Genomic DNA, 15,233 nt, shown 5'->3' on the forward strand with positions numbered 1-15,233 from the left:
TACATCCTGAATTAAGAACGAGGGTTTTTTTTTTGTCTGAGAGTTGGACCTAAATCGATCGATTACCGAGAGAGTGATTCTCCTAATTCGTGTTGAATATAATACATACAAGCAGCAAAGAAGTGTGAGAAAAAAAAACCTACCACTTTAGTAGCATGGTGAATAAAAAAAAATGTTTAAATAACACATCACGTTTGGGTTAGCCGATTGATTTGGCTTTTGGGGCAATGGTACATAAATTTTTTTCACTTCATCAAGTGTTTATTCAACCGATCAGACGTGGAATAAAGAAACAAATATTTGCAACCCGACCTGGACTGAAATTTTTGTTTGTTCACCGTTTTTCGCGTTACCTATCGGAAAAAGAAATATTTGCGTTAGATATCATATACCCGAAGCGAGCTTGAATATCGCGAAAACCCGAGGCTGACAGTTTTTATTTTTGTTTTTTTTTTCGTTTTTTTTTTTTTTTATTTTTCTTACACAGTTACCTCATTTTTCGCTTTTCTGTGATCCGATTTAGGCCCTCGTCCGCGTACTCGCCGGTATTTATCGTTACGAGCATTACCTACGTGAAAATGATCGCACTTTATGTATATATTTATCTAATCATATAATTGTATTCAAGGACATAGTACGCAAAGATATTTACACATTTATATTATATATATGTAGGGTATACAATTATAATCCGTACAAAATCGCGCCTATATTATAATCGGAAAGTAAGCACGATCTACTTGACACCTGAATACAACTTGGAATATATTACACATACGTACATGATATATAACCGAAAAAAATATATACATATTAGGGTGTTTCAAAGAAAAATAATTTACGATTGTCCAACGTGACACACCCTAAAAAGTTTGTTCGGGCTAAAAGAAAGACTCTGTGAAAAGGCGAGTGTTCTACGTCACGTGGAAAATCACACTCATCAGATTTTTCCTTTTTTTCACAAGTTTTTGAATTTGCGACGAAATACGTTGTAGCACTTCTATTATTATTTCTTTTCTGACATTTGTATTCAATCACAAGGACACGATCCGTAACACAACGATATATCATCGGGAAATCTTATTCTCCTAAATTAAAAGTTCGTATTGAATTGTAACTATTTTACGATATTGAATTAGTAATGAAAAACTCGTCGGACACTCTTCTCAAACATCAGTCGGAGACTTGATGTTACAAGTGTGGATCTTACGTGTGATTTAAATTCACGATGCCGTTGATGTAAGCAACAGATGAAAAAAAAAATTCTTCACGATACTTCACGAATCAAAAAAAAATTTATAAAAGTGAAAATTCATCCGAGCGCGATCTTCTACATGACATAGAACGTTCACGTTTGACAGAACCTTTCCTTTAACCCGAAATAAATTTTCAGGGGCTGCAGTGGTGGAAAATGGCAAATTATTTTTTTCCTAAGCGCCCTAATATATAACATATATATATATACACATATACTGTACGATATTTAGAAATTAATGCTGTGCCATGTGTTACACATGTAACACATGTAGGTATGTAAAGCGTTCAACGCTTTCAGTGTCGAACAAAAGGAGGGAATACCATTTGAACTCGTTACATATTTGATATTATCGTCATCATTATTATTATATTACGTATATAACGTATAGTGTATTATTCACCCGCCTCGCAAGTTTCGCCCGTTATCTCTCGCAGTTGTCACAAATGCCAGATGCAGGAGCCGTCGGCATTCCTTTTGTTGTAAACACGGTAACAATAGATTTACGACATTTGTTATTCAAACCGGTATTAGGTATATTTTTCTATGCGTGTACTTGCGGCTATCGATAGAATTACAATCCCCACATGCGTTACGCTACAACAACATTTATACGGGTAGGTGTACGTTGCTTGTTGTCTTTCCTTTTCTTTTTTCTTCTCTTGTCATCGTTATTCACTTAACGAATTTCAAACAAAGATTATATTACATGTGCAGAACACATTGAGTAGTACATATAATACACAATATTCATAATTATTACGTCTTTATCGTTACATTACACGTAAATGTTCGATTTACGATTAAACAGTATATGGAACAGAGTAATAACATAGAACTGATTGTTTTGTTCTTTTTTTCCTTTCTAATCCATTCCTCGCAGTGTCGTTGTTGATTGATTTTCCTTAACTACGCAGACTTATGTTACACATATCGTTATGTATTAAGTTGTATTTTATAGATGTATATATATATATATTGATAATAATAATAATAATAATAATAATTATTATATGTAATGGAATTCTCGCGATCCTTACGCGACCTGCAGCCCTAATTTATTTACATTTTTTCTTGGCCCGTGGTTATTAATTTTCTCGTTTTTTCTTTTTTTTTTTCTTGCCTGTTCTTTTAAATATCTCAATATACACATTATGGAGATAATTTTTAGCAGACACAGCGGATGGTTAGTCATTAATTATACAACAGCTGACCAACTTCGAGCTTATCGCTGTAGGCGATTTTATTACAGATTGTTATATTTCTTTTTTGCTTCCGGTAAAATGTGATAATTATTATTTGCAAACAAGTTGCCTCCACCTGCAGCTTACATATGTCTGTATATTGATCCTGCGTAAATCCAGCGATATCGTTCATAATTATGGACGTATAGCGTAGATAATATCCGTTGGCTGCAGCTGTTTCGTAAAAAAAAATATGTATTCGTTTTTTGGATAAAAAATTTCTCGAAGCCCAAAAACTTTTTAGCGTAAATTTCGCTCTTTTTTTTCGCCATTTTTTCTGTTCAATCAATGCTCGAGCTTATTTTTCCATCTCTGTTTTTTTTTTCTAATATAACTGTATAATTAATATGGTACAAGTTTCTGATGAGAAAATGAATGAATAAAATTGTTTCTAATTTGAGCACCACAAGACGAACGCATCGTGCACTCACGGTAATTAAATTCGTCGGTTTGTTAACTGGTTATTGCAGGTATATTAAATAGGGTGGAACCACACGCGCGGGTGTTGATTTATTGCGAATTCGTGTTCTATCTAAAATACAATTGCAGGTTGTTATTTGGATGTTTTTATAACGAAAATAAATAAAATGAAATAAAAATAAAGACTATCATAGCGATTGTCTCAGGTATTTTCGGCAGCAGCGTTTTCGTTCTCATTTAATCACGCTTGCGTCTAAATTAAATACGTTTATTCGTAATCGCGTTCGCGCCTCTATTTTCTTCTATTCGTCTTATTCCTCTTCATCTTTTTACATCGCGTAATGTCATCAATTTCTTAGCGATATGATTGCAGGGCATAGCTTTAGGAACACACGATGAATAGAAAATTTTTCCCCATCCCCTTCAGGGTGAAGTAAAAGATAGCTGAAGGGCTGCGGGGTGAAGACGAAAAGAAAGAAAAGTAGAAAAAAAAATAAATGTCAGATAAAACCACATGACAAATCGCGCAGACATATTCGGGGTCGAGAAAATATACCTTTACGACTATGTCGGGGCCATCGACCTGGACACACAGGGATATAATTTTCAATAATATTTACATTGTAATTTATCGTCCAGCGATTTGTCTTCATTGCCGTGCTATTATAGACATTTGAAATTCCCATGTTATACGTGTAATGATGTTATATCAGGTATTACTTCGTTACATCCATCACGTGAGGTTCGCCTTATTTAAGCTTCTTTTTTTCTCTCTCCGACAGAACTTTTGCCAACTCTCGCATTGTCAATTATCCGCTAATTGATTTTTCGTCAAATAATGAAGGGACGTCGGATACTGAAATAGAATGGACGGTTTTTTTTTTTAAGAAAGTGAAACAACTGTTTTGAAACTTTTTCGAAGTGTGGGTACCTATACTTAAAAGTTAACCTGCATTCGAAATTATTTATCAAACTCGATATTAGTGATATTGCATATTATATGCGGTACCGTCAAACGAGCGAATTAATTTCCAAACATAAGACTTTACGTCTGCTAAATATTTTCTCCATATCACATGCAAAATATACATTATATACAGCCATGCGGCGACATGACATCCGTTATTCAAAAACTGGAACTTTTTTAATTCACATTAATCGCTGTCAGCGTTACACGTACGTTTTTTTTGTTTGCTTTTTTTTTTTTTTTGGTTTTTGTATACTTCCTTTTCATTTTTCTCTTAACGTCTATTGGGTATATAAAGTATCGAAGTAATTCTGCTAAAATTATATAATAAAGTATAAATAATTGATTGATTCTAGACGACTAGATTTATGAGTAATAATATATATTTTATAGCTTTTTAATATGTTGTTGTTTTTTTTTTTTTTTTTGTTTTTCAACTCTTCCAAACTTTCTCCTACTCTTGTTACATCCGATGTACCGCCACGCGTCTTCCCCGTCGTTGAATTTCGGTAAGAAAAAAAAAAGAAAAACTTACAACCGGACTGAAAGAAGAAAGAAAGAAAACAAAAAACAAAAACGAAGCCAGAGAGAAGTTTCGATCGGTAAATTAATTACGTTCGTCAATTTGCTGTTTGACGAATGAAAAAAAAAATCACCGCGCCTCGACCGCGACCTAAGATTGTATTTTAAAATTAATCCAGATTGCGGAAAAGTATTATTAATCGGAATATTGTCTTCTCTCCCTAACCTCGGCCCTCCCATGGTAGGTATAAGAAAAACGAGGTACAAATAATTGCCAGACGTAGAATAGAAAATAATCGAAGGAGAGATTTTATAGGCGTCTATAATCGTCCGCTGCCGATTTTCGTCAATAAAAAACACTCGCTTTTCTCCTTAGCATTATTATACAAAGGTCAGGGATCGACGGCTAACTCTGGGCCACCGTTGGCGACGACAATATTCTCACCACCCCTAATTCGGAGGGTTCGAATACGTCTGTAGATTAGCTATATGTACCGTTGAGGGTTGCAGTGATACCTTGTGATGCTTTTTTGCACCTTGCACATCAGCTGCTTTAGGCATCGGCGAAACGTTATGCCGCACATGGCGTACAGGGCAAAGTTAATGCTGAAGTTCGTGTAGTAGAGCAGCATGAAAAATTGCTGGATACACCAGAGCAGCAACGGCGTTTCCTTTCGGGCAAGGGTGAAGAAAAATACGCACAGCCGGATCACGTAGCTGGAAAGTGATAGAAAAAATTCATTTCCGAGATACGTTGATGTTTTTATTTTTAATTTTCTGTTTTTCGGCCGCTTTTTACTACCGGATCTTTGTCTTTTATATCGCCGGAGATCCGGAAGGTATACCTACTTTAATCAGCTTCTTTTTTAATCGTAAACATGTTACGATCGAACATTTCAAAGAATTTTCTCCAATTTATTAACCCAACCAGAATTTTTCACTGTTCTATATTTCAAGCTCGTCGAAGTGATTTTGACTTTTTTTTTTCACTTCACGCCTCGATTGATCATTCCTGATCGAATTTCCCGCCTGGGTTCTGACTGTTGTAAAAATTTATGCATCAAGTGACTTTGATTAACGGATCGGGAAAATCGGATTCGGTCGGGTCCTAACCGTTTTCGGAAAAGGCCAAGTTTTTTTACAGACACGCGAGATTAGTGGCAGCGATGGAAACGGGAGCTCGAGACTTTCTGAAAGTTATTTGTTATAGCTGCGGATTGATCATCTGCACAAGTTATATCATTTTTCAAGAAAATACCCCCTTTAAATGTATAGGTACATGTATATTACATACACCGCAAGGTTAGAAATTAATGATCGTTGGTATAATTTCGATTGTATGCAGAGACGTTGAAGTTTTCAAGAAAAACACTACTGAACTCAAAAGTTACACAGACAAGCGGATGGTTTTATTGAAAAATTGTGATTCGTCCATTTTTGTGAAATTACCGTTAATCGTATCGATGATCACTCGACTAAATTGAATTTAAAAAAGTCTGAAGTTATCTTCGAATCGCACAATGAGAGGGAAATTGACTCGTTTATAAGTGAATAATTGTCCACTCGAATCAAGTGAACATTCCGGGGATTCAAAGAGCATTCGTTTATTCACTTGTTGGCGGTGAAAAACAAAAACAGAAAAAAAAAAAAAAAAATGTATTTTCATTGGCTATATTACGCGGTTAATCAGTAATACCCGTGAAATAGAATTGAAATAGAATGGAAATAACGAAGCCAAGAAAGAAGAAGAGCGTTGACGCGTTGGCCGGGTGAAAGAAGGTTCGAGTTATTGAAATCTCGGTAAATAAATTACCTGGGTAAATTAAGCAGTATAAAAACGGTGCTGATGAGGAGGAGCATTTTAGTAATGCTCTGCTGATTCCTCGGAGAGGCTGGATTTCTGGACGAGGCGCTTCCGTCTGTAAAAAGAAGAAAGCACAAAAAGAAAAACAAACGTTATTTTAAACAGTCGATAAATACGCATAAATTGGATGGTGTTGTAAATACATCAAAGCAGCGCCCGAAGAAGCGTATTATTTGCGTATAACGAGGTGTTAATAAATCCGCTGTAAAACCCTCCCCTTGTTGTTTTGTTACACAAGGCAAGGGAACCACCCCTCGGGATGCGGAAAGGTATTTAATACCTTTGGTATTACCTCCGTAAGTACATCGAGGGTAGATGGCGGCCGATGTGGTTTGCGGCAGGTGCCTCGAGTGGTGGGAATGATTACTTTTCGACGAATGGAAAGACTGCTGTGACGGATTTCTTCGCCACCCGATTTCGGGGACGAGAGTCATCCCGACGGCTCCATTGTTGCTGCTGCTGGCGTTCTGGAAAACAACAACAATGACGACGATCAATTAATTTTCAATTCACCACCAACTTGCTAAATTTTACGAGCCGAATATAATCGAGCGGAAATTACGGTCATCTTTTCTCACCTTAATTACACCCCCGATTACTCTATTTTCATTAACTCATCCCTTTGCCTGCTTTAATTTCTCCCTCTTTCTCTCCGGCCATCGAGAATTGACTGCGTTTATTTTCCGTCAAGAAACGAGGTCCGTCCGTTTGCACAACATGTAATAAACTCCCTTATACCTTTTGTACATATATGTAATATATATATATATAAATTGAAAATGAATTATAAACGAAGATAAAGCCTGGTTTTAATGAGTTTCGAATTCCGATTATATATTTTCGTTTAATTATCCACTTCACACGGGGTGGAACAAGTTATAATATTTTTTACGCATTTTTATGAGCTTTTATAAAACTGCCTCTGTCGAATAATGGGTTCATTCCGGTGGATGATTTGTACAAGTTGTTTTTTTTATCTCATTTTTCTTCTTACAGTTGATAAAGTATAAACATAAAGCCGAAAGCATAGCGTTCATTATTCAAGCCTTATTCATCAGACCGACCGAAAGAGGCTCTCGACTCTCGAGAATTTCAGGACTCAGTTCCGCTGTGAATTGAAACTCTTAGGTAAAGAATTCGAGACTGCTCAAAAGTTTGTTCCCGGGTTTTAATTACTCGATCGAATTTGCGATCGGGAAGTCTGGAGCCGGTCCTGTTTTACATGAATGTGGCAAGTCGGCCTGAAATCCATGCTTTTTGTTAATTTTCTAACGAGTCAGACGCAAGTTGAGTATTTGTTGAATTATTGCAGTCGCAAGCCACGAAGATCTCTTTGAAAATACTGGTAGTGTAAAAAACAAAGTTTAGCCAGTATCGCCGCTTGTGTTCCAATCACTTAAAAATTGTCAAAAATCTAGCAGATTTCGACTGGTCTACGGTGGCTCATTTTATTTGATAGTTTTCACAAAACTGTTGGAAAATTGTTGAAAATTAAAAAATAATATTACTGAATTGATTACTGAAACAAGAGAAAATCTCTTTCAACGGCCTTGTAGTAAATAGTCTACTGAATAAAGTGAGCTATAACAGAGTGAAATCGAAAGAATCTACTGGATTTGAAATAATTTTGAAGCAATTTGAAATGAAGCATCGATATCCAAGCTTTCGTTTATATTTGCATCGATTTCTTTTTTCGGGTTTTTAAACAGACCTTTGGCAAATCAACTCAACGTATTTTATTTTAAATTTGCAAACTCGTTTGCAGCTCGACTAGAGTCGGCGCAGGATGAACAAAAGCCGTTTTTCACCCTCGCATATATATCAGCGAGTAACTTCGAGGTTTGTTCATAATGGGTATCGGCTTTTTCAGTCATAGATCTAAAGGGGAAGTTAAAGAGTGGAAAACTTTCTTACCCGTATTTCCATTATCTGATAAATTTTCCGGTCCGTTTCTGGCGGTACGGAAATCTCATCGTCGCACGATTATATCCGAGTTTCATTCGTTTCTGGTAACAATTTGCAGACTTTGAAAGTGCTGCGGTTCAAGTTGTTTTTTTCTTTCTTCTTTTCTTTTTTATTTCTTTATTTTTTTTTTCTACATAATACCCTTCCTACTTTTGCGCAATTTCCTCGGGGGATGGAAATCGGTATTAAGGGTCGAAGGGGCGGTTCTGAACCGTGAATCGGTTTCACGGTACGAATTATAATTTCCTCAAAGCCTTTGTATGAGGTAAAGAAGAAACGAGTGAGCGAGAAAAAAGCAAAGCAAAGTTCTCTAAATGTGATATGATATTTTGGTATATTGGAAATCGTTCAAAATTCAATGGACGTACATACAACGGATAATCGTATTTCATTTCGATATTCGTTGGGTAATATAATTCAACGCCGATAATTCGTCAAGCGAACGGTTCCGATCGCGCTAAGTAGTATTATTGTTTTTCAACGATATATTTATCCGCATGGCGGACACGAACGAGAGAGACAAATAAAAAATAATAACAATATGCCACCCTACGCAGCGTCAATCCGCGACGCTAATCAACTTCCTTGTTTTTTCTTCTTTTTTTCATACGTCCAACAGAACCCGGTGGGTTTGACTTCGTTGCAACGTTTGACACCGCAGGTCGATGATGCAAAACTATCAGCGTTACAAATACGAGGCAATAACCAATTACTCAAGTTTTATAATATTTATCAGTCTGCCTAAGTCCTTTGCACGCTCTATGTGTACAGGAATTTATTCGTTCAAACAGTCCGCGGTGAAACAGCTGAATATACACTACAATTATTCCTTTTGATGTGACAATTACGTTAGCTATTAGTCATGTTAATCCGGCGTTGAATAATATTAATGTTAATATACATCGGCCAGAGGTTTTGTGTCAGGCGACAGCGATGTTCAAAGTAATTATTACGCAAATGTTTATACACACATACGCGTATATGTAATATGTATACGTCATAGTAAAAGCGATGTAATTTATCATCATGAAAGTTCTTCTTGCCACTGGTTTTTTATTTTTCAGGACCTCGCGCGGTTGTTTTCTTATAAAGTGCACGGGGGGAAAAAAAGCTGCGGAAAGCTGAGGAGGATGACGAGAAAGAGGAATAAAAAGTATCGCGAAACATCGCGCGTTTCATTTGATTAATGGTATTTTATCCTCAGATATTTTTCCCTCTTTCTTTCATTTCGGAGCTCCTTCAAATCCGCGGGGTTCGAGTGTTGATCGATGAAAATCCCCCGCCAATTCGGTTTCGTGTAATTAGTTTTTCAAGTTATACAAACAGTTAATTCTAGAGTCAATGATCAACCCTCCGAAGTTGGTAGATTCTCGAGTCTACGCTCTTTGGGGATCAAACCCCGAAACGAATGGTCGGAAAAGCGGTAAACTCAATTAGGCACTGAATTGGGGGCAATTAAATACCCGATTAATTTGTTCCTCCTTTTTTATATCGGAATTTATTTTTCACGCATGAAAGAAAATTGTTTTTCGCCTCCAGGATCGACGCCTTCTTTCTTGCGAATATCGTGTGTAATAATCTTTCCTTTTATCGAAAGATTGCCTTTTTATCACAAAGCAGCTCCCCATTGTGTCCCGAGCTTTGTCCGGTAGAATCACCTTAAACTTTCGTATCTTTTGTCAGTGTATAAGGGCGGCTCTTTTCTGCTAACCTAATTCATCGGCGCATACTTATACGCGAGTATATAACAAGGCGCGTGTGTATATATATATTAATTTCGTTGGAAACCTTTCAGAATGTTGCCTAAATTCAATTTACCAATTTAAGCTAGATCACGCGTGAGAAATCCGCGATAAGTAGGATTGTAAGTTAAGTTTGACTTATGGATTCGATTTGAAAGCTTAAATATGGCTACCGAAACTTTCATAAATTCCGCCTGATTATTTTCCCTCATTATTTTCTCTCTGCAGTTTACACCGGAAACGATATTGCGAATAAATCCGCCCACCGATACGACTGCTCAAGTTGTTGAATATCGAATTACGAATAACTGGTGGGAAAACCGTGCGAAATATAACCCTGAACTCGTTAGATAATGACCTGACAATCGCTGTTCGTTTATCGATATGTAAACGGCATGATTTTTACCAGAATAACGGTAGAACCTTATCCGAATCATATTCTCGATAATATTACATATTTACATAAATGCGTACGCTTTTGTAGCACGCATATCGGTTTCAGCGATATCACGCGACGTGGCTTTTGCGCTCAGTTCTATGAACCTAATACCCGTATATGTAATGTGATTTATGCGCAAGTAATAGGTCGCCTCAGCCTCGGGATGGATCGAAAAAATTTCTTTTCAATTTTCCGCGTAAGATGTTCCCATCAACCGTCTAGCTTAAGTCGAGCTGCGGACCCACGATATGGTAATAAAAATCGAGAGCACTGCAATGCGTATGAATTCGGCTGTGCCAAACCGGATTTCGCATCCTTGAAATCAGCGATTATTTGAACTTGGCTCAACCTCGTCAAAGGGTAAAAAATAAACGAGATAAAATTTCCATCCGTGGCTGTTAATCAATCCTTGACTATTTTCGGTTTTTAACATAATCAAATAATACGCGTTCTGGATTCAAGATGAAAACGAGTTTTGTACCTCTAACCGAAAAATCTAGTACGCGTTACGTACGATATTCATATTGTGTACGGTCGGGATGATTTGATTTAACTGAAAAAATGTAGTAAATTGAAAAAATAACCAGAAAAATCTCTTACCGCTAAGTATAATTAAACCAAACGAGTTCCTTTTATCAAATGTTTTATTACAATTCCAAGAATATTTACAACGTTGTTGTAACGATACCCAATTCGCTGGCGATAGCTGGAAAGATCGTTCCATGATACGACTAAAAATACCGGTGACGAGGCTGTTAATTCCGACTGACATTTTCACCCGGTCGATTCTGGACCTAACCACACGTAAACACCGCATGTAACGCGTAATTGAACATCTTGGGTTAATGGGACAGGCGAATAAACGTCGGAGCAAAGAGGATCGGCCATCAACCTCAGCGCAGCTTTATCCAACGAGCCGTAAGTAGTTAAACCCGACGCTCGGTCAGCCGGCGTGTTTCCAGATCGGCTTTGTGGTACGTATTAAAAGGATCTGGAGAAAATCGTGGAAATGATGAAAGGATGGAAATATTTTCCGAGAAAATACGAGCAGCTAATATATCTTGTAAAATCTTGAACCGAAAAATTTTCGCGTTACTTAACGGTAATTTTCCTTTTATTTTCCACACGGCAAAAAAACGGACGTCGAATAAAGAAAATTGAATTTCGCGGTTAGGGTTTAGGGTGGAAAATCTGCTGCAGGGAAGGCTGAGGAATTTCACTTCTAAACTTTTTGCTTCTCCCGCTTATTCTCGGTAAATTTTATAACTTACCCAGTTTTTAATGGTAACGGAAAAAATCAAACGCCGAGTTCGGACTTTGTCCGATAATTCGTTCGATATAAGCAAGTTATTTTTGAAAAATTAGTCGGCAACGGATCCTGCAGCAATTTATTGAAGAAATATACAACGGACGGGGCGTCGAGCGAACTGCGATCCTGTATTTCAAACAACAATTAGTCCCGTTTCATCGATATCATCCCTCACGGATTCACCGACAACAACTTCACTCTTGCTAATAGGTGTTTAATATATGCGTAATGACACGTGACTGCAGCCTCATTGTTGCGATGATCTCGCTATAGTTTACCTTCATCTTTATCATTGATCCGCCATCAGAAGCAATAAATTTATACGAAATTTCAGGAGGATATTGAAGCACTTTTTCACCGTTGTCGTTCATTTTACGTGTGAATTGATCGAGTTATTAATACGTATTGTTGTACAAACGATGATCGATGTGCGAAAGGGTAAAAAATCAATTCGCAACCTACAATCGTATTATTACGGTCGTGTTAGAATGTTTCCGCCAAGGAATTCAAATCACGAATGTAACACGGAATTCGTATACTACGTTCTTTCTTCGAATACAGACGCGTTTCTTTTTCTTCGCTTCCGAAGAATCGAAATACGCGTCGGGATATTTTTCTCCTTGAAAATTGACGCGGTTCAAATGACAGGGAATAACATCTGTTCCCTAAAAAGGGAGAAATGCGCTTATTGATATTCGGTGGGGCGTATATCCTGCATCGGTCACAGGCATTTCATATTACGTATTTTTCTCCGTGTTTTCCTCGTCAGAAGAATAAAAAAAATAAAACAAATCAATAAAATACCATTCACCACATACAATACAGAGTTGGTGGCATGGAAAGCCGAGAAAATGGAGCAAAAAATTTCGATTTACACCTAAACCAGGGAAAATCAAAACTCGTCAAGACCATTGAATACGACAATGTTTGAAAATAATTCGATCAAGGCTTGGGTTTAGTAGCCGGCGGTTGAGTCGAAACTCGTATTGTGTAATCAATAGATTAATCGGTAGCTTCGATTAATCAATTAATCCAAGTTGCCTCATAATAATTCTGCAGGTCAATCGGTATATGAATCGAAATTGTCGATCGATCGGTTTAACTAATCGAAAAATGATTGATCGAAGCTGTCCATTAATCGATTAATCGCACAGCAATAGTCCCAAGTCGAGACGCGATTTTGCGATTCGTGCGGTAGCGTGTTATAATTGCGGAGTGGAGGGGGGGAGGTTAGCTCATGGTCCTTGGTCCTTAATTAATTGCTGTGGTGCGAAAACCACGGCTTAGGCACGTATCGTGCATTATTTATCGGGCCGATCTGCAGCGAAATTTTAACTCCTAGCAGACGGCAAATGCCACGAATGTCGTTGGCGATACAGATACGTGGCGACGAAACCGCAGGATCGTCGAAAGCTGTGGGTGTTTTCAGCCGTCACCTTGACGCTATACGGCAGAATAAGGCGAAACCGTCGAGACGGTGCGCTGCGCGGAAAATACGAACCCCGCGGTTTTCGAGACACCGCGCATATGTTACAAGGTACGCGTAATTTATACTGTTTGTCTGGGATTTGCCTGGAGTAAAATTTTCTCACAGTGGGATAAAGTGTGGTAATTTTATTTGCGATTCATTTTTTGATAAACTGCCGTGGTGGTTTATCTCCTTAAATGCAGTGCAGTGCAGTTTCGAATCGACTGTAGAGTACGGTTATTATTACCGCAGAACTACTTCGGTCGATTTACCAACGCGACTCCCAAATCCAACGATACTGAATAAACATATCTCGAATTGTTTCACCGAGTCAAAGGATCGTCAGACGCGTCGGCATAACGCGTACTTTCACCCTTTGTACACTGAGAAAAATTTCATTTGTTACAGTGACTAGAAAAATTGTTGGAATTACGAAAAACAAGGTACACGTAACCATTTTGCGCTATGGTCGATCTTTTTTTTTGGTAACTGCAACGCAAAATCAATTTGTGAGGTTTACTCTACTTTTTTAGTCAAGTGAGGCTTTAACGTCAATTTATTGCTGCACAAGCGTTAAATTTTCGCAACAGTTACAAGAAAATATAGTAACAGTGATGATAACGAGAAAGAATAGTAAGGGATACTGGACTTTTTGGTAACAGCTAGAAAACTGATTTTTATTTTCTACCTAGAAGTATATTTTTCGATCGTGGTAAAAAACGAAAAAGTTAAGGACTGAGCGGTAACAGGTACTAGAAATTTCTCTCAGCGTACAGAGGATCTGGTAAGAAGGCAGTCTTTTATTAAATCCGTTGTTTCTTGACTCCTAGAAAAAGTATTGAAATATCTGTCAAGGATGAACAGCGTTACCTTCAAATCTACTTCGAAACGGAGCAATGGATTTCATGAAATGAAATTGCGAGAGTCGCAGGTATTTATATTAGAAGCAAGTCTCAAATTACATTTGATCTGCGAATGTATTGCATCTGGCTTTGAAACGCGTGTAAGTAACAGATATTTGTACTTGTTTATAATTGTATGATAAAAAATCAACACTCGGTGATTTGGGTTAAATATTGTAAATAACACCGGAATTTTCGGCACGTATTTTTCATTCACGTCTGACCTCCGCCCACGTCTACAAAGAATATCGAATAAGGTACGGGTATTTTCTTATTTGCTCAAGCTTTCACTTTTCCTCTGAAAAACCGAATAAATTGAATTTCACAGGACATTTCTTTCCGGTCCTGTCAACTTCCGTAAAGTCCGCGTCGTTGAAAATGTCAGATCAAATACAGCCATCTAATATACCTCTGATTCCGAATTGTAGAAAAGAAAATGCCGAGCGGTACGAAATGAAGTATAATGAGGTATTGCTCAAAAGAAAAAGAAATAAATAAGTGAAAAACAGCAATGTTTCACTAATTACATCGAACGTCCGTAATAACCGTTGATATGAACAAAGCTCTCCGTCTCTCTCTTCTCTCTCTACATTTATTCTCTTTCTTTCCATTCGTCTGTTTTTGCCTTTTTCGCTACTCCATTTGTTCAGACAATACATGATATAAGTATAATATACAGCTGGATATATACACGAAGAATAAAAGGCATAATGAAGGAGGGAGTCGAATAAAAGAAACAGAAATATCATATCTCCTTTTATTATGGTCTTCAAATTTCCCGCGGGAGGTTAAAGAAACGTCGCAGGTTTGCTGATAACACCGATCGATCTCGTCAGGGAATCCCGTATAAAACCTACAAGGCGAATAGGTGCGAAGTATGAAAGGTGTGAACCTATTCCCCAAATTTGAAAGCAACCAAACAGCGTCCCGCCATTCGTTTTTTACTCATAAATTGATGCGACGTGTCTGCAGGAACGTTGACTGTACAATTGTACGTATACGCGGTATTACTTCGTTGTATAAGGAAGAAAAATCAATTAATAAAAAAACGCTCGCACAAAGTTTTCCTCCTACTCCGATCCGGTAAAGATTCCACAGTCGATTTCCACGTTCGTGAAACACTCATTGCTGGCCGA

General features: G+C 37.4%; 2 protein-coding genes across 3 annotated transcripts in view; one reads left to right on the forward strand and one right to left on the reverse strand.

Annotated features, from left to right (window-relative positions):
- The window catches only part of LOC124307259 (dynein axonemal heavy chain 1-like), a 67,805-nt gene that overhangs the window by 15,213 nt on the left and 37,359 nt on the right, over nt 1–15,233 (forward strand). The window lies entirely within an intron of this gene.
- LOC124307065 (thyrotropin-releasing hormone receptor-like) overlaps nt 392–15,233 on the reverse strand; it is a 28,432-nt gene continuing 13,590 nt past the window's right edge. The window contains exons 2-4 of one of the 2 annotated variants that reach the window (XM_046768383.1): nt 6,565–6,739; nt 6,222–6,327; nt 392–5,125 (exon numbers count right to left, since the gene is read on the reverse strand). In XM_046768383.1, coding sequence (XP_046624339.1) covers nt 4,894–5,125; nt 6,222–6,327; nt 6,565–6,739 — 513 coding nt within the window. In that variant the 3' untranslated portion in view covers nt 392–4,893. Of the gene's footprint in view, nt 5,126–6,221; nt 6,328–6,552; nt 6,740–15,233 lie in introns of both variants that reach the window. The other variant, XM_046768382.1, reaches the window with a different exon arrangement.

The sequence above is a fragment of the Neodiprion virginianus genome, chromosome 6 (genome assembly GCF_021901495.1).
Source record: "Neodiprion virginianus isolate iyNeoVirg1 chromosome 6, iyNeoVirg1.1, whole genome shotgun sequence".
Taxonomy (NCBI): domain Eukaryota; kingdom Metazoa; phylum Arthropoda; class Insecta; order Hymenoptera; family Diprionidae; genus Neodiprion; species Neodiprion virginianus.